Source organism: Eretmochelys imbricata, chromosome 8 (assembly GCF_965152235.1).
Source record: "Eretmochelys imbricata isolate rEreImb1 chromosome 8, rEreImb1.hap1, whole genome shotgun sequence".
Classification (NCBI taxonomy): Eukaryota; Metazoa; Chordata; order Testudines; family Cheloniidae; genus Eretmochelys; species Eretmochelys imbricata.
In genome coordinates, this window is record NC_135579.1 from 90,566,371 (window position 1) to 90,587,014 (window position 20,644).

At 39.9% G+C, this 20,644-nt stretch overlaps 1 protein-coding gene across 1 annotated transcript in view; it reads right to left on the reverse strand.

The window, feature by feature from the left end:
• Positions 1-20,644, reverse strand: part of ROR1 (receptor tyrosine kinase like orphan receptor 1) — a 78,687-nt gene that overhangs the window by 45,174 nt on the left and 12,869 nt on the right. The window contains exons 2-3 of the mRNA XM_077824516.1: positions 13,681-13,968; positions 11,707-11,737 (exon numbers count right to left, since the gene is read on the reverse strand). Of these exons, the coding sequence (XP_077680642.1) occupies positions 11,707-11,737; positions 13,681-13,968 (319 nt within the window). The remainder of the gene's footprint in view (positions 1-11,706; positions 11,738-13,680; positions 13,969-20,644) is intronic.

The following is a 20,644-nucleotide window of genomic DNA, read 5'->3' on the forward strand; positions in this document are numbered from 1 at the left end:
GTGGTATTATTATTTTTACTAGGATGAAGTAATGTATTAGAATAGAACATGGTTTCTCTCAGCATCAGGCATTCAGTCTTCATTTTCACGCCACTTTATTTTATTGCACAAATATATTTTATTTGCCTCTGCCAAGAATACTCCACCTTCCACTTGTAGCTGAGATCCCATATGTCTTACATACAGGCTACTATATCACAGTGCATTAAGGCTGTAAAAGATCTGGCTCTAAAATGCCAAGCTTCAATCCCCCTTCAAGTCTTCACTGTCACGGAGAAACAGTGACTATAGATACATTTTCAGCAACAATATTTTGTATGTCTAGAATTGGATAATCCTCATCAGCTGATGATCTGTGCGATGTCACTTGATTCACAGCCCAAGTGAAGAGGGGCACTAATGGCAGATGTTTGGGAAGTACTAGTTTTGGGAAGCCTGACAAACATCAGAATGAGGAGGTCAGTTGAAGCTAATCTGTTGCCTCTTGCACATGATTGAAGTTTGATTCTTTATCAGTATTCTTTCTTCTATAAAGAGTAGCTTCTGTAGTCAACACAGATGATTCTATCTGCTTCTCTTTGAAATGCATGATGAAGTACATAGTTGGCCAAGCCCCACCTGGATGCCAGCCAGTGGTTATGCATTTTCTTGTTGAAGAAAACCATGCTGACATCCAAACACAGAAAGCCACTGTGTAAAAGCAAAGACACTGCAGATGTGTTTAACTAAACAAACACTGATCATTAGAAAATAGGGATGGGGAGACCATATGGAGCTTGTGGTTTCTGTGGTTCACAAAACAAGTTGGAGATTAAGACCCAATTCCTCCTTTGATTACAGCTCATACCTATTTTTCCAAGGCACTTAAATTTAAAAACAATTGTTTTGCTAATGTGGAGCCTATGCTATATATTAAGGATAGGAGAACCTCTCAATAGCTAAGCGAACACAAGAAGGTGCCCTATGCATGATATACACACTTGACTTAATTTTTGGAGGTGCCCTTGTGTCTTTTCAGTGCATTGCAGTTCCAAGAGTTGGTTAATAATATAGATAAACTGGACTGTTTTCTTCTTCAAAATATAAAACTGTGTGTGACCTACACCTACAAAATATGTGTAAGTGGCACCACATCATTAATGCAATGTTAGCAGGATGATGAAATCAAAATTCCACTTTGGAAAGTTAAAATGTGCAGTCATAGCAGGATAACAGGCCTTTCTTTAGCTGTGCTTGGCATGCAACTGTAGAAAAAGTTTCCAAGGAATAGGCAGTCTGTGATTTTTGTACAGTTTGCAGAGCTTCTGCACAAAACACATACAATGTTTTTTAAGCTTCTTTAAAATGAACCTCTTCACAATCAGGTAAATGCATGCATGTTTAATCTTAATTGGTTTTTAAATTTGATCTGATTTTAAATGAAAATGTTTTTTTCCATGCTGAAATTGTCAGCACCATTAGTTCCTGACTGAATTTCATTCTGCACAGAAACTGTTGGTTTGAAAATGGAGTTCCCATCCCGAGCCAACTTACATTCTTGAAATGACAGAGGTTGAAACAGAAGCATGGTTACTAGGTGAAAGGGCTCATTACAATGGGCCTGATTCTCCTCTCACATCAGTTTTATACCCATGAACTCCACTGGGGTAGATCTGCTCTCAGTTACACCAGCATAAATGTGTTACATCTCTTTTGCCTTCATAAGTTACTCCTGATTCATCCTGGAGTGAGCAAATACATAATCAGAACCAGTGTAAAAAGATCACTCCAACTAATGGAAATCATGAGAGGTGACAACAGGGGGCAAAACCACCTGACAATGGAGGTGGCAGGGGATTCAACTACTTTCCAGGGCTGAAGCATAGGCGCCAACTCTGTGGGTGCTGCAGGGCTGGAGCACCCACGGAAAAAAAAATAGAGGGTGCTCAGCACTGACTGGGACGACCAGCTGTTGGCAGCCAGGGATCAACTGTTTTGTGGCAGATGAGCTGTTTCCTACGGGTAGCCTGCACGCAGCTGCGATCAGCTGTTTGGTGGGCAGGCTCAGATCAGATGTTTCCCACCTCCCGGCTCTGGCAGGGGCTGAGTGAGTCTCACACACACAAAAAAAGCCTGAAGGTTAGGTGTGGGCAGGACTTCGGGGCTATCATCAGCAGCACAGCCAGCCCTTGCTCACCTAGGGCCACCCCACACCTCTTGGGCTGATGGCCATGGCACCCACGTGTATGGTTGCTCCCTGCCATCCAGGCTTGACTCCGGCCATAGCAGGCATCAGGTGACCCAAGGGAGCCCAGCTAGGCTAGGGCTGGGTGCAGTGGTGGATTAGGGGGAGGAGAAGCCCTGGAGCCACACTGTGGGGGGAGGAAGGAGAAGCCCCGGCAAGAGCCGCACTGGGGGGAGTGGGAGGGAGGAGAAGTCCCGGACCCTGGCAGGAACCGCGCTGGGGGTGGGGAGTGGGAGGAGAAGCCCCGGGCCCCGGTAGGAGCCACGGTGCAGGGGGAGGGGGAAAAGCCCTGGACCCTGGCAGAACATGTGGGGCTGAAGTCCCTGGCTCAGGAGCCCCAGCTACCCTAGTGACAGAAGCTGCAGGGCTGAAGCCCCGACCCCATTGGCCTGAGCCCCTCTCTCTCCCATCCCCCCTGTGGAGCTGGCTCTCACTCTCTGGCTGTGCAGAAATTCAGCCCAAATCTACCCACATTGGTATCTCCATTTCCCGCATCATCACACAGCCATGAATGGATTTAGCCTTGGAGCCAGGGTCACCATTAGCCCCATTTGGCAGGTGGGATCTAGGGCACATAGAGGTGAAGTGACTTTCTCAAGGCTAAGCAGGGAGTCTGTGGCAGAGCAGAGAATCATACCCAGAACACCTGAGCATGAGCCTGGGTATTAACCACTAGGCAACTTTCCCACCCAAGGAGGGGGAACCTCCTCTGTCACTTTGAGTGGGTGGGTGGGTGGGAGCAGGCACTAGACAGAGCCACCAGGAGGTGAGGAGCAGAGGGATGGGAAAAGGGACATGGGTGGGAAGCAAGAAGGGGGAATCATCAGGAATGGGAGCAAGAACTTACAGAAGAAACAAGAGAAAGGGAAAGGGGCAGGGAGAGTGAAAGGAAGGGAGAGGAGAAAGGGGCAGGGAGAGGAGAAAGACTCTCCACTGCTTATCCCTCCCATCCACCTTCTTCCCACAGCCATCAGCTCAGCTCCCAAACAGGCCCTAAGTGGTGTGAAGCCCAGAGCAAACATAATGTCTTTACACTGGGATATTAGTGAAGACAGCTTGTAGCTGAGTGTAATGATTTTAATACATTGTAATTCATGATAATGTAATGATATATTTCACTACTATTTTAATAATGATTACATTATTAAGATGCCAATGATAGACACACTTTTAATAAAAGAAGAGTATAAATATGCTGAACACTGCCAGTTTTTTTTTGGGGGGGGGGCTGAGCCCCCTCCCAAACACAGACACCTCACCTTCAAGGCAGGAGAGGGCAGAAAGGCATGAGCAGTGGGCAGGAGATGCTCAGGGGGAGGACCTAAGGGGAGGGGGTAAAGCGGGGCCAGGAAGAGGTGGAGTCGGGCAGAGTGGGGGTGGGGCCTTGGGGAAGGGGGGTGGAGCCGGGATGGGGCACCCACAGGCAAAACCAAAAGTCAGCACCTATGGGCTGAAGTATCTTACATATTTTAAATCCTCTTATCTCCTGGAATCTGCTGTGCCATGTCTCCAACGTCTGCTGCTGTACTGAGCTGTTCTGTCTCTTCCCTGTCTGCTACTCTTATCACAGCAGCAGCCTAATAGCCCAAAGATTAAGTGAGTGGCACAGTTCAGAGACGCTTAAAAGAACAGACAACTGAATATGCCATGGAAACTAAAGAGAAATTTCAAGAAGTGTTGTAATAATTCGTTTCTGTAAAGCATACTTACACCCACAATCCTGGGAGCAGAATTGTGGCTTAGAGCCTCTTTACTTGGCTGAGAATTTATCCAAACGTGTCTGTCCCAAAAACAAATGTGAGACACAGCAGCTCTGTGCAATTAGCAGGTTTTAGGCTCTTTTAGGACATAGCCTTGAGTGTGCTGGAGTGGGAGGTGCTGAATGATCCTAATTCCAACTGACTTTAAAACACTTCCCCAGGAACAGTGACAGCAATGGTGGCTTAGTTACTCTGATATTGGGGGATGAGCATGGGATAAAATAGAATGAAGTTGTTCTTGATTGCACATGCGTGCACACAGTTGTCAGTCTCTCTCACATTGTCCCATAGGGCCTGCTCCTTTTCCCACCAAATCTAATCTCTCAAGCTTTTCAGTTAAAAAAAGAAAATTTAAGAAACAGAACAAATGTCAAGTAGAAAAATAATTAGGGCTCTCAAGCGATAAAAAAATTAATTGCAATGTTAAACAATAATAGAATACCATTTATTTAAATATTTTTGGATGTTTTCTACATTTTCAAATATTGATTTCAATTATAACACAGAACACAAAGTGTACAGTGCTCACTTTACATTTATTACAAATATTTGCACTGTAAAAAACAAAACAAATAGTATTTTTCAATTCACCTAATACAAGTACTGTAGTGCAATCTATTAATCATGAAAGTTGAATTTATAAATGTAGAATTATGTACACAAAAATAACTGCATTCAAAAATAATACAATATAAAACTTAAGAGCCTACAAGTCCACTCAGTCCTACTTCTTGTTCAGCTAATAGCTCAGACAAACAAGTTTGTTTACATTTGCAGGAGATAATGCTGCCTACTTCTTGTTCATAATGTCACCCGAAAGTGACAATTGGTGTTCGCTTGGCACTGTTGAAGCTGGTGTCGCAAGATATTTACATGCCAGATGCGCGAAAGATTCATATGTCCCTTCATGCTTCAACCACCATTCCAGAGGACATGTGTCCATGCTGATGACGGGTTCTGCTCAATAACAATCCAAAGCAGTGCAGACCAATGCATATTCATTTTCATCACTGAGTCAGATGCCACGAGCAGAAGATTGATTTTCTTTTTTGGTGCTTCAGGTTCTCTAGTTTCCACATCAGAGTGTTGCTCTTTTAAGACTTCTGAAAGCGTGCTCTACACCTCATCCTTCTCAGATTTTGGAAGGCACTTCAGATTCTTAAACCTTGGGTTGAGTGCTGTAGCTATCTTTAGAAATCACACATTGGTACCTTCTTTGCATTTTGTCAAATCTGCAGTGAAAGTGTTCTTAAAATGAGCAACATGTGCTGAGTCATCATCATGAAATATATGGCAGAATGCAGGTAAAATTGAGCCAGAGACATATCATTCTCCACCAAGGAGTTCAGTCACAAATTTAATTAACATATTTTTTTAAACAAATGTCATCAGCATGGAAACATGTCCTCTGGGATGGTAGCCAAAGCATGAAGAGGCACATAAATGTTTAGCATATATGGCACTTAAATACCTTGCAATGCTGGCTACAAAAGTCCTATGTGAGCGCCTGTTCTCACTTTCTGGTGACACTGTTAATAAGAAGTGGGCAGCATTATCTCTTAGCGATTGGCTGAACGAGAAGTAGGACTGAGTGGACTTGCAGGCTCTAAAGTTTTGCACTGTTTTTGAGTGCAGTTATGTAACAAAAAAAATCCACATTTGTAGGTTGCACTTTCACGATAAAGAGATTGCACTACAGTACTTGTATGAGGTGAACTGAAAAATAGTTTCTTTTGTTTATAATTTTTACAGTGCAAATATTTGTAATAAAACATAATAATATAAAATGAACAGTGTACACTTTGCATTGTATGTTGTAATTGAAATCAATATACTTGAAAATGTAGAAAAACATCCAAAAAGTTTAATAAATTTCAATGGGTATTTTATTGTTTAACAGCGCAATTAAAACTGCGATTTATTTTTGAGTTAATAGCGTGAGTTAACTGAGATTAATCGACAGCCCTAAAATTTATTAATCTGTATGGTTTTATATTATATTCTTCATTAACTCAGTAGAAAAAGAACTGTACAAAAGCTGGTTTGCAATTGGTTTGCATGAACAATTTTCCCACTAGAAGTCAGAATGGATGGCTTAGTTCTCTAAACCAGTGGTTCTCAACCAGAGGTCCAGGCCCCCTGGGGGCTGCAAGCAGGTTTCAAGGGGTCCACTAAGCAGGGCCAACATTAGACTTGCTGAGCCCTGCCGCCCGAGGCTGAAGCTGAAGCCTCAGCAATTTAGCTTCGTGGGATCCCTTGTGGTGTGGGGCCCTGGGCAATTTTCTGCTTGCTTCCCTCTTAATGCTTGTCCTGGATTTTATATGCAGAAAAACAGTTGTCACATAGCTGGGACATGGAGTTTTTATAGCATGTTGGGGGAGGCCTCAGAAAGAAAAAGGTTGAGAACCCCTGCTCTAAACACCAGAGGACCAGCTCATACTTCCCATTAAATTAGTGGAAGTTCATTAATTGACATCACTGGAAAAATGCTCCAGCTTCAAAGTAATTAGATTCCTTGGTACCACAGGTTGAAAGTAGAATAGGGCTGACTAGCCCTTTCACCGTTCTTAGGAAGATCAAGTCCCATGCAGTTTGTCATATGTAGGCATTTCAGAGGGGTCTTTAATAACTGACGTCATGTCTGCTCTGTTTGTACCTTAACGATCCTTTGGCCCTTTTTAAAAAAATTATTTTGAGTAGGCATTTCTTCAGGAGTCCACCTACATCCACTGTTGTGTAGACAGAATTGCTTGCCTCCAGCACCAAAGATGGCTGCATTTCAGTGGCTGCATGTATATCACTTGCAAAGTACCTTCATTCAAAATGAAAGATACTATGTAAACTCTAAAATAATACTTGATTTATAAAGAAGGGACCTTCATTTTAAACTCTTTAAAATACAAGTTTCGTTTGCAAACCAGGGTATACACAGTAGATAACCACAGCATGCAGGAATGTATCCTTAGAACATCACAAATAAAAAGAGCATTAAACTGTGTTAAAATAAGAGACAACGTGAAAGAAAGGACTGTCAGTGCCGTAGCATAGAAGTACCATGGTTTCTTGGATTGCTTATAACCTGCAGTGGTATGCTCTTGTTGGGGTTTCTTTTATTTATTTGCTTTTTAACTTAATGAATGATTACAGGCATTTGGCAGTAGCATAAGTGGAAATGCAATTTGTTCATGTAAGCAGAGAGAATAACAATGTAAAGCATACATGAATTGTCAAGACATCTATTACTGCTGCCATCTTTTACAGAAGAGCTTTCTAGCTCCCTTTTAAAAAAATCTTATGCAAGAGCTAGTCCATCTTTTTTTGGTACCACATCGCTGCAGAGTTATGCACCTATATATTATGTGAAGAAAGAGTGCTGAGCATGTGGCTTTTAAATATTGCTCTCAAAAGAAATACATGAATGACCAGGCATTTGTGGAAGATAAATAAAGACAACAGGGGAAAACATGCCCACTAAAGCACATCACTATCCTCAATCTATTTTGTTACCAGTGCAGCTTCTGTTATTGTAGGTGAGGGGAGACACACAATTAGATCAGACTGAACTGTTGTTGAATTAATATCTTTCATGTATACAGCACTCTTCATCCAGAAGGATCCCAAAATACTTTACAAATTTAAATGTTGATTCACAGAGACAATCACCGCTAAATACTGGTCATCAGTGCACAGCAACACTACACAACAGTTTTGGACAGCCAGGGAAGAATATAATCTTACTGCCATTTCTATGGGGATCTTAGGTTAGCTGAATGCACTTACCCAAACTGAATTTGGCCAGAACATCAGGACTAATTCCTGCCATGTGATCTATATGGTCCAAGCAGCCAGGACCTCAGTTCTGGGTCCCATCCGGAAGAAAGAACCTCCAGTAGCAAGGTAATACACTTCCTAGTATCACATTAACTCACAGGGAAGCAGACCATCGACCAAATCACAGTTCTGAGTCAGACTGAGTCGGGCTGAATTTTCTGGCCAGTCACAGATGGAAGTAGGCATTACTCACACTCATGACTATCTGGGCATCCAACAGCAGTGAAGTTTCCAAAAGAACCTCACGATTGTGAGCTAATTTAATAATCTGAGGGCAGATGCAATCAATGGAAAAGGACGTTACACAGAAGAGACAGGCTCCAGAACTTATTTGTCAACCAAAATATCAGGTTTCAGAGTAGCAGCCGTGTCAGTCTGTATTCGCAAAAAGAAAAGGAGTACTTGTGGCACCTTAGAGACTAGCCAATTTATTTGAGCATAAGCTTTTGTGAGCTACAGCTCACTTCATGCATCCGATGAAGTGAGCTGTAGCTCACGAAAGCTTATGCTCAAATAAATTGGTTAGTCTCTAAGGTGCCACAAGTACTCCTTTTCTTTTAACCAAAATATCAGACACTCCAGGACAATTTTTGTTTCTACACAGACAAATATGCCACCATGAGATTTATCTTACTGAACAAAATGCTCAGTGTTCCTGTACAGGAGATTTGCACTGTGTTCTTTAACTCTGCGGATCACAGATTCAGGCAAGAGACATGGCACTTTACTTATACACTGTGCTTTTACTTTTAAAACTGGATCTTCCCTACTGAGGAGCTAGCATTTTGGTTTAATTCAAATTTTAATCAGACTGGTTTAGTTGCTTGGTTGCGATGAGAGGAACATGTTTGAATATATTAAACAATTTTCTAGAAAAACATGTTTGGAAAAATAATAAGAAAAACAATGTTGATTTCATTTTTGGGGTCTACTATCCCTCTCTTTTTCCTTAATTTTTCCCCTCACACTAAGTTTTCCCTAGTTATCGAGTTAATACTCTTGGAACCAAACTTTGCTGTCATTCACAGAAATGTGCACTCATGTAATTGGCAGCAAAATTGTCCCACTGAGTTCAGGAACCCTTGTCGAGGTTATTCTAGTTTAGTATGGATTATCAGTTTACCATTCCTTTTTCATAAGCGTCTTCCCTGATTGGCCCCCCACCCCCTATAAATATACTACATAGTTAAATTCGGTGTAGCACACATTTTTTACAGTCAAAGCACACTCTATTTACTCTTCATATTTCATATTTTCCGCAATGTGTATTACAGCATAATCCCCCTTAAGAGTCAATCTACACTTTTCTGATAAAAACCCAGCTATTGGAAATAAAGTCTCACTTTAATTTCCTCTTTTTAACACTTTTGTATTTGTACACATGCAAAATAATGGGTCATGTGTGCTGAAAATTAAATGAAATAATTATTAAGGAGAAAACAATAAAATTTTCACTTCCTAAATTAGTGCCCGATGTAATGTACTTTGGAGTTAGTGACTATCCTTCCATAGACTTCAATGGGTTTTGGATTAGTCCCTTAAACTCAGAAAGCACTCGCTGAAATCTGTTGGAACACTCCCATTTATTTCAGTGTGATTAAATCAGGGCCTTAGCTTGCTGCACATAGAAACTGTCCATGCCACCATGTGCCAGCAATGCCCCTCTGCCATGTACATTGGCCAAACTGGACAGTCTCTACATAAAAGAATAAATGGACACAAATCAGATGTTAAGAATTATAACATTCAAAAACCAGTCGGAGAACACGTCAATCTCTTTGGTCACTTGATTATAGACCTAAAAGTGGCAATTCTTCAACAAAAAAACTTCAAAAACAGACTCCAACGAGAGACTGCTGAATTGGAATTAATTTGCAAACTGGATACAATTAACTTAGGCTTGAATAAAGACTGGGAGTGGATGGGTCATTACACAAAGTAAAACTATTTCCCCAGGTTTATTCCCCACCCCCCAACTCCCACTGTTCCTCAGATGTTCTTGTCAACTGCTAGAAATGGCCCACCTTGATTATCACTACAAAAGGTCCCTCCTCCCCCGCTCTCCTGCTGGTAATAACTCACCTTACCTGATCACTCTTGTTACAGTGTGTATGGTGTATGTTTCATGTTCTCTGTGCATATAAATCTCCCCACTGTATTCTCCACTGCATGCATCCGATGAAGTGAGCTGTAGCTCACGAAAACTTATGTTCAAATAAATTTTTTAGTCTCTAAGGAGCCACAAGTCCTCCTTTTCTTTTTGTGGATACAGACTAACACGGCTGCTACTCCGAAACCATAAAGAGAGAGGCTGGAAGAAGTCCAAATATAGATTTCACTTAAAATTCTGAATGAAAGAGAGTGAAAAGCTAGTCTTTCTTCCTCTTATCTCTTTGCTCCACCTCTGCTTTCTTGCACCTTTTCGTCACCAGACAGTGACACCCAGTTTAACTCACTCAAACCACAAAACCTCTTTTCAATAGAAGTCCAACACAAAAGTACAGAAGATGGTGTCTTTGCAAGTCACTAATCAAGTCTCCTGAACTGCAGAGGAACACAACCTTACCCAGCACTGGGATTTAAGGGGCAGTTAACAGTACTTTCCTCGAGGTTAGAAAGCGACAAAAGTAGTCTAAGTGGAAACAAAAATCTCTCCCTTCCTAAACAAACCAACGTGCTTTTATTTAAATTACTTTCAGAAAGAGGGACAAAGACACATTTTGTGATATTCCATTAGAGGGCATCATAGCATGTCATTTTGCGGTTGCAGGCTTCCTTTCCCTAGATTGCAACAACCACATTTATTCTCTGCAATATGCCCAAAGTTACCTGATCATCTTTATACATTGAATATTCACCAGCTTCAAGATTTCACACACCTAATAAATGTATTTAGTGGTTTAGTGTATTTGTTTTGGTTACTCTTACATTTGTTTTTTAACCCATGCAGCTTCTTCAATGTCACAATAGGTCAGGTTTCAGCTTTATTCCCCCTGTGCACGCAGGTAATAAACTGAACACATAATACAGTGCCAGCAACTTGACTTCAAACTGTAGAACAGTTGAAGATACTTTTTAAAAAAAGAAAAAGTTAAGGTAATAATACAAGATCAGCAATTTGCATCTTTTATCCTGTAACTGGATCCATGTGGGAGGATCCTTATGCCAGTGAGAACTACTGAAGTCAATGGCACTGCCTACAGATATGAGGGTACATCTGTGTGAAAAAACACCGCCCTGAGCAATGCAAGTTTCAGTGCTGTAAAGTGGCAGTGTAGACAGTGCACCAGCGCTGGTAGCTATTCCCCTCGTGGTGCCACGACTACGCAGCCATGTTGGTAGTGAAGACATACCCTAAGTTCTAGTATGTAATGTTGCCATGACATAATGAAACACCACTTCCAAGTGCACATTTCATGCGTAGCACCTGCTCCAGTGAACACTTCTAATAGGCATAGTGCTTACTACCATCAGTTCCTCTAGTATCAGTATGACTACTCGCGGTAGTAAGAACTACGCCCAGTAGCAACTGTTTGCAAGATTGAGCTCTAACACATAGTAGGGCCATATTCTACCCATATTCCATGCTCATTATGCCAACTGAAGTCCATGGGACTTCTGTGAGAACACTAAGCATATCATGCGGTCCAAAGCATTTATAAAAGAAAATAATGTTGAAAATTAAAATAGTCTGGTGTAAGAAATAGGAATCAGTACCATACTGGAAAAATGTACCCACGGAATAGATCATACAGTTATCCTAAATTACTATATATTATCTGAATTTAAGCAGAATGTATAACTGCTTCTATCATAGAAAATGGTGAGTTAATGTTTGACTGCTCAAATCCAGAATTAATAAATCAGTATCATAGACATGAAACAACTTACGATGATCCCGGACTTGCTGTTGGTGGGGGACCTGGTGAAATGACACAATAAAAACAGCAGATATTAGTTATGAAGGGATAACTGACACACAGTTTTAGCAAACCTTTTTAAAGATGAAAGCAATGGTATATCACATGGAATGTGGTTTATTTATTTTAGCAGACAATTCTCAGTTTCCAAAAGCAGAAGACAAAACTGTATCATACACCAGAAGTTGTCTAACAAATTGTCACAGTTCAGGGAAACTGCACCTCTATTCCCGCTCTGTGGTCCCTCAAGAAAGCACACTCTAGGCTCTCGGATCCTCAGCCATGACTTCTCTTGGGCGAAAACCTGCATCTTTCTCCCTCCTGACCAGAGTTCCCTGTCTACACTGTTATAGCCCCAGCAAACTAGACTGCCTGAACAGGCCAGCATCTCTGCTTTGCTGTCTCTCCAAAGGCTATGCATAGCTATAATTGCCAGCAATCACAAGTTACCACAAAGCTCTTTTTAAGAAAGCATATTTATTATTAAGGTGAAGCATCACAGAGAAAACACATTACAAACAATAAAAGAATATACATGCACACTAAAAAGCTTACAGAAGGTCACCCCAACTCCAGCCTTGGACTCTGGTTGGTGTCAGTCCTTCAAAATGCACAACTGGGTTTTCCCCAGAGTCACAGGTTCATAACTGTCTCAGAGTCAGAACCACCATGAATAGTCAATCTTTCCTTAATACAGTTTTGGCATTTGATCTTAGCCTCATGTAATCACAGATAATCAGCAGATAATGGCCCCCTTTTCAGGGCACAGCTTCACCTCTCCCTAGACATTCCCCAGGAAATCCATTTAACACTTTTGTTCCAAAAGTCCATATTTGTGTAGCACACTGTTCAATACAGTCCTTTCAGTCCCCAGGTCTTATATCTCACCCTCACTACCATAAGAGGAGACGCAGATAGCTGCATGGAAGCAACTCCTGTCTGGGAGTGTGCGAGCCGCTTGAACACACGAGCATGACCAGGGACAGCTGTCAGTGAGTCTGGTGCCCATCTCAGTCTGCAGGACTAGGGGCGGTACAGCCATGCCAAAGGAGCTGCTGGTGTGGGGTGCTGGCTCCTGGGAGTGGTGGCCTGACATGCTGCTCCTTTCCCCGCTGCGGTTCCCTGTAGGGCCCTGCACCTCCGTGGACACAGATTTATATCCGCGGATACAAATGTGTATCCATGCAGGACTCTATGCACTTGCAACACCTAGAAACTATAACTGGATGAACACTGCATCATTTTTTCATGTGGCTATTCTTTTGAATTTTTTAAAAAAATCTCTTTAGGTTTGATTCAAGTCCACTAAGTCAATGGATAGATTCCCATTGATTTCAACAGGCTTTGGATCAGGGCCTTTGACTGTTTTCACACCCCTTTTTGTGTTTGCTTCCTGCAAATATTCTAGCAATTGAGTTCACTGGTGGGAATGCTCACTGAATCAGCAAATTTTAATCAGTGTTGCGTAATATTTCAAATTGATATTATTAAGTATTTGCTCCAAAAATCTGATTATGAGATTTAGTCTGCTCGTGTCAGAAAACAGAAACATACCAGGTGTCTGTTATTACCAGAGTGCTCTGTAAAAGTGAGAACTCTATGTATTTGTCCAAACAAAATAGCCTGACTTTCAAATACTGCATCCTCAGAAGCAACTATTTGTGAATTATCTAAAAGCCAAGAATTATTCACAGACATTATTCAGTGAAAATTTTTGAACCCCCCCCCCAAGTAAATTTGAGGAAAATCTGGATAATTTATGAATTTTTTAAAAAATTAATCAAATAAGTTATTCATACATATTATTTGCCTAGTTCTTCAAATGAGTAATTGGGGCTCTGTGTAACGTTTTCAGCTAACAGGACTGTTGTGTCCAGAGTTGTTCACCTGGCAATTTTCATAAGCAATTGTTTAACAAGAAAGTTTGAAGAGAGAGAAATCTTACCAAATTTCACAAACAACACGCCGGTTGTGGAAACAGTCTTCCTGCCATTAGTAGCAACACACTGAAAGTAGCCAGTATCCGTAGTGTCAAGGTTTCTTATTCGTAATCGAGACCCATAGCTTGTTGCACGAAAAGATATCCTCCTGGGTTCTTGAACGACTGGGGCATCATTTTTCAACCAACGCACAGTTGGAGAAGGATTGCCGGAGACTTTACAATGCAGTTCTGCAGTTTGGCCGAGGGTGGTGGTTATGTTATTCATTGGCTCATCAAGCGTCAAGAAGTAATCTAATAAATACAGGGAAAGATGTTGGACAATGAATTCCAACTTACAGAACAATGTTTTAAAGAAATCTCATTTTTGCCTTATGTAGGCAGACAAGAGAACTGAGTGTAAACAAAATCAGACAATGACAAACTTCAGTATTTCTGAGTAGATCGGCCACGCTTTTCACAGCCAGCGTTATATCCAGTATAACGTTGTGTAGTAGTAAAAGGAACAAGCTCAGGTGCCTTCACTAGGGACAATGTATCTTATTTAGAGACGCACACTATACTTCTTGCAACCTCTCTTTTCTCCGCACAGATATGTAGTCAGAAAAATGGGCACTGTGAGCACTCTCTCTCACCTTTCCCCAGTGTTATATTACTTCGCTTCATTCAACATAACAAGCATTGAGTAATTTGTTCATTGCTCCTCATTGCACTTCTTGCCTCACTTCATAGCCTTACAATTATGGGGAGATTTTCAAATAAGATCAGGACCACATTTTCAAGCGCTCAGCACCCACAACTGGAGCCAGATGTTCAAAGGTGCTCAGCACCCAACAGCTCCCAGTGTGACGCTTCTGGACAGATTTTCAAAAGAGCCCAGCGCTCAATGTGCTGAACTCTTTTGAAAACTGACCACTTAGTTTGCTGATTAAGTGGATACTTAGCTCTTCTAAAAATCTGGCGCTTTATGCATTAGGATCTAAATATGAAATATGAAATGACCCTAAAAAAGAGCAATTTTAAAATGAGTTGCAGTATAGCATACATTTTAGAGAAAAAATGAGATTTAAACACATCTTCATTAATGTTTGCAAAGCACTTTATAAGTGTTATAATCTTTAAGTGTCCTAAGGAATAAAGGCCAAAATTCAAAATGGGAGAGATGGGGACATATTTTGGTATTTCAGGATATTATCTTGCAAAGACTGTTTAAAAGTCAGGTTTCACTCTGAAGTAGCTCACATGATAGGTGTAATTATAAGATGAAGAGTTCTTTAATTTTCTGGAGATGAGTAATGTTAAATAAAAATTTGGAGACGTTAATCTTTTCTAATCCATTTGTGAACATTGTCTTCTTCTGTCAAGCGGCTGTTTTATCCAGCATCTCTCAGTAAAAATACTACTTCTGGTTAACAGTATTCAAGGTTTAATTAAGTCCTTTCAAATCAGAGGCCTAGATGGATTGGGGTATTAGTAATGGGATACACAGCCTTTCAACTCAATGTCACAGGTTCAAAGCCAACTTTGGGCACTAGTGCCCAAAAGGTATTACCATCTGTCGGCTGTCTCAGCAGCTAGGCCAAGGAATGAATGAGACGTAAGACGTATACTTGGGAATAAACCTTTCAGGTCAAGATTGAACTTTTCTGGGTATCTATAAAATGGGCACCACATAAATAACGCATCAGAAATTTCCCCACCAGAATGCTTCAATCTCCTTGTTTGCACTCTAACCCCACTTAATTACAATAAAAAACCCCTTTGATTATCATGTATTAATCTCAGAATTAAAAACCAATGAAAAGGTTGGTAAAGCAGCATATACTGACTACTGGCAAAATGATCTACATGGTTTGTACAACTCCATTAAATACCATCTTTGTCTTTACAGGAATGATGAACACACGTGTCTTAATCTATTATTAATTACTATTATTATTATTTATTTCTATTGTGGTTGCTCAGTCTCATCACCTCAGTCTCCCTGCCCTCTATGCTGCCCCCCTCCCTTCCTTCACCTTTCCATTTAGCTAATACCTTCCTAACTAAACCACATCCAAAAACTGTGGCGCCAATATGACGTTTCAGTTCACATTGTTCACTCCGCTTATGTGTTCCACCTCTTCCCCCTACCCTTAGACTATTTAGGCTGTAAGTTCTTTTGGGTAGAGACTGCCACTGTTTGGACAGCACCTAGCACAATGGATCCCGACTCTTGGTTGGTCCCTAGGCATTATTAAAATTAATAATAAGGAAATCTCCGCACACTCATTGTGCCAATTAGGTGAACTTCTAATGGCTGACAAGAGCTATGCGAGACAACAGTGGATCTGTGTTGTCATGGATATGGTGATCCAAGAACTCCAGTGTAATGAATACAAAGGGGCAGCAATCCCTGTTCCAGCCCACAGGTAAGAGTAGGCACCAAGGTGGGTAATAGACGTGCTTCTCTGCAATTCTGACTCTGGGCTGGGAAGGAGGATTCAGTTCCCCGACTCCCAGTCAGTTCTCCGCACAAGCCTAATATCATATTTAATCATTTTGCATGCCTCTCTGCAGGACTAGAAATACTTTTGACTCACTATCTTACAAAACACAAAAGTGTAATCTACATCAGCTCACACATTCTTGGGTTCTCACTGCAGTCTGCTTTAATAAAATCACATTAATAGTATGAAACTTCTGAATAACCACATTTAATTATCCAATATAACATTTCTATACCATGCTAATCTATACAATTCTTCATTGTATTCAAAGGCAGCGATTTAGCTGCCTATTATACAATACAGTCAGAAAGTGGAATATTAATTTCCTTGTGATCATCTTGCTGACCACACCATAGACAACTAATACCATATACACAATGTTTCTTAAGAAGCAAGGCATGAGATGCCAGGAATGAAGTGAGTGTTGAGTAGATTTCAATAAGCTTGAGAATCAGAGTATAAAAACCAAGGTAGTAGTCATAATTGACAGTGATGTAGTACTGGTTATATGGAGGGTACAGAAAGGTTATCCTGAAGTTATAAATGGAAATAGAGCTTTAAAAAACGGTGATTTTGGTTTTGAGGAATGTCCAACCCGTTTCTAAGGATTTCTGTTTGTTTTAGTGCTTAGCTTCTTCCCTCCCAAGTATCACACTAACCGTAAAACACAGTTTTAGTAAAGTTTCTAGTAAAGTTTGAACCTTGGAAAGTTTCATGTGATTTGGCATTTTGTAATGACAGTTTTACATAGATTAAAGTAGTTTTATAAGTGAAAATAAAATAAAGGTCTGACAACACTTCCAAAAATCCCACACTGTAGTACCTACTTACTGAGAGAGGTATGGTATGAAAGATCTTCCACTGGTATATGTCAAAGGTATTATACTATTGAATTTACCCAGATTGGGGAAGTATGAGCTGTGTTCCATTTTCTTTTATTAATCATTATTAAGGATTAGGTCTATCAATTAATCGCAGTTAACTCAAGCATTTAACTCAAAACAATTTAACTCTATTTAAAAAATTAATCGTGATTAATCAAAGTTTTAATCGCACTGTTAAACTATAGTAGAATACCAATTTAAATTTATCATCAATATTTTTGGATGTTTTTCTACATTTTCAAATATATTGATTTCAATTACAACAAAGAATACAAAGTATACAGTGCTCGCTTTATATTATTTTTATTACAAATATTTGCATTGTAAAAAAGATAAAAGAAATACTATTTTTCAATTCTTCTCATACATGTACTGTAGTGCAATCTCTATCAAGGAAGTGCAATTTACAAATGTAGATTCTTTTGTTATATTACTGCATTTAAAAACAAAACAATATAAAACTTTAGAGCCAACAAGTCCACTCAGTCCTACTTCTTGTTCAATCAATCGTTAAGACAAAGAAGTTTGTTTACAATTACAGGAGATACTGCTGCTGCTTCTTACTTAGAATGTCACCTGAAAGTGAGAGCAGGTGTTCCCATGGCACTTTTGTATTTACATGCCAGATATACTAAACATTTTTATGCCCCTTCATGCTTTGGCCACCATTCAAGAGGACATGCTTCCATGCTGATGATGCTTGTGAAAAAAATAAAGCGTTAATTAAATTTGTGACTGAACTCCTTGGGGAAGAATTGTATGTCCCCTGCTCCATGGTTTTACCCGAATGCTGCCATATATTTTGTGTATCGGATGATGACACAGCATATGTTCTTAAATCAAATAACACTGTAGATTTGACAAAACACAAAGAAGATATCACTACAATATTTCTAAAGATAGCTACAGCACTTGACCCAAAGCTTAAGAATCTGAAGTGCCTTCCAAAATCTAAGAGGGACGAGGTGTGGAGCACACTTTCAGAAGTCTTAAAAGAGCAACACTCCAATGCAGAAACTACAGAACCCGAATAACCAAAAAGGGAAAATCAATCTTCTACTGGTGGCATCTGACTCTGATGATGCAAATGAACGTGCGTCAGTCCACACTGCTTTGGATCATTATCGAGCAGAACCCGTCATCAGCATGGAAGCATGTCCTCTGGAATTCGGGTTGAAGCATGAAGGGGCATACAAATGTTTAACATATCTGGCACATAAATACAAATACCCACTACAACAGTGGCATGCGAACGTCTATTCTCACTTTCAGGTGACATTGTAAACAAGAAGCAGGCAGCATTATCTCCAGTAAATGTAAACAAAATTGTTTGTCTTAGCGATTAGCTGAACAAGTAGTAGGATTGAGTGGACTTGTTGGCTCTAGAGTTTTACACTGTTTTATTTCTGAGTGCAGTTATTTAAAAAAAATTACATTTGTAAATTGCACTTTCACAATGAAGAGATTGCACCACAGTACTGGTATGAAGTAAATTGAAAAATACAATTTCTTTTATCTTTTTTACAGTGCAAATATTTGTAATAAAAATAATAATATAAAGTGAACACTGTACACTTTGTATTCTGTGCTGAAATTGAAATCAATATTTGAAAATGTAGAAAACATCCACAAATATTTAAATAAATGGTATTCTATTATTATTTAACAGTGCAATTAAATCACGATTTTTTTTTAATCTCACAATTAATTTTTTCAATTGTTTAATAGCCCTAATAAGGAGACTTGTGACTCATAGCATCTATTCTAGACTACTGACTCCCTCCCTACTCCACACTACAACATTGCTGCATCTATCCCACTCTTTCAATGAGCACTGATCAACTAATATACATAGCTCAATTCCTCTCTTGAATTCAGGCATCTCCCAAACCATCTAGTCTCCCTCTGATCCCCTTTGCACCTCCATCAAAGCCCTACCTAATCTCACCTGTTCTACAAGCAGAGGCCCTTCCTTGGAAGGAGAACCTCCTTCAGTGCTTTTTAGCAGCAGACTAAAAGGTGCTGATAAAATATTATTATGATGGCCAGTGCACAGATGATGACAACACATAGCCATAATGCTATATTGTTATACATTTGTGCACTTCACGGGGCAAACAGCACAATGCCATATTGTGACATGGCTAATTTGATGGTCTCTCCTGTGATGAAGCAGCCCTCTAGATGCTCCAGGTTGAGTGTCATTGCTATATATGAGAAGCTACTAAAAATGAAATTGAATTTTTCTGTGCGAAGTAATTACGGTGAGAACTGAATGGTGTAGCAGCAAAACTGGGAACTTGGAACTCCTGAGTTTTAATCCTGGCTCTGAATGGATGCCTTCTGTGGCCTTGGATGAAGCACTTGAGCTGGGATTTTTTAAGTGGTCTAAGGGAGTTAGACACACAAATCCACTTGAAATTCACATGGGATTTATGCACCTGTCAAGCTCCTTTAAAACAAACAAACAAACAAATAAATTAGCTTTAAGATCTCTGGCTCAATTTCTCTAACTGTAAGTGGGGATAATAAGCCCTCCCTGCATCACAGACACTATGCAGATGAACTAGATAATGCTTGTAAAGCACTTTGAAACTGAAAAGTGCTGTACTGTGCAAGTACAAAGTATTCTGAGTTAAATCTCTGCCTTTTCTAGCTTTAACACACAATGAAAGCTTGTCCGTATTTTAGAGTAGCACCCTATAAAACAATTTTTGAAAACATTTTAAGTGAGAGAAGTAGAAGGAAATGGTTTGAAAGTAGAAAATTTCAAAACAACAACTAAACCACCTATAATTTAAAAATATTCTATTTGATTTTTTTAATCTGTAAAAATAATTTGCTGCTGGACATCCAGACCCTGAATGCCAAGTTTCAGCCTACAGAGATTTTTTTTTTTTAAATGGCTGAGTTACAAACCCTTGAAAAATGCTGACAGATCCTTTACTATAGCAGCACTAGCGGGTGCCCTATAATGAACTTTTAAATGACTTGAGATAATATCTGCAGAGCTTAGCCTGAAATATATTTCTGGTTTTGAGCCTTTGCCAATGCAAACACAACACATCATAAGTCATCTTCATGATTCCAAGAACATAAATTGGAGACACTGCATATAAAATCTAAATATTATGTATCCTTTATATTGAAACGTTGTGCTGTTTTGATGTTATAGAATAATGACAGCTGTGCTCTAAAAGTAACTGTGCAAAGACAAAATATACCACATTATGTGTCATGAAAGGCAAAACGTGCACACGTTGCCACAGTTATGTCTTGACTTGGTTAAATAGGAGACTTTCCCAGTCATAATAAATTCTTATATATTTTACTGCTTTAAGTGGAGCCCAGGTGGCTTTCAAAATAAAAGTTTGCCATTCTGCCCAAGGAATGTTAATCTCCACTGCAATCCCCTAGTTACTCTATTTTAGCTTTCCAAAGTCACATCTTAAAGCAATAACACAGGTGAAGGATTTTGCCTGCCACACTGAGATAGTCTTTTCAATAACACTGTATATGATGTATCTCTCAAAGTCTGATCTTACAGTTCTTCTACAATCAAAACTCCCATTGACTTTAGTAGGAGTTTAGGGCATG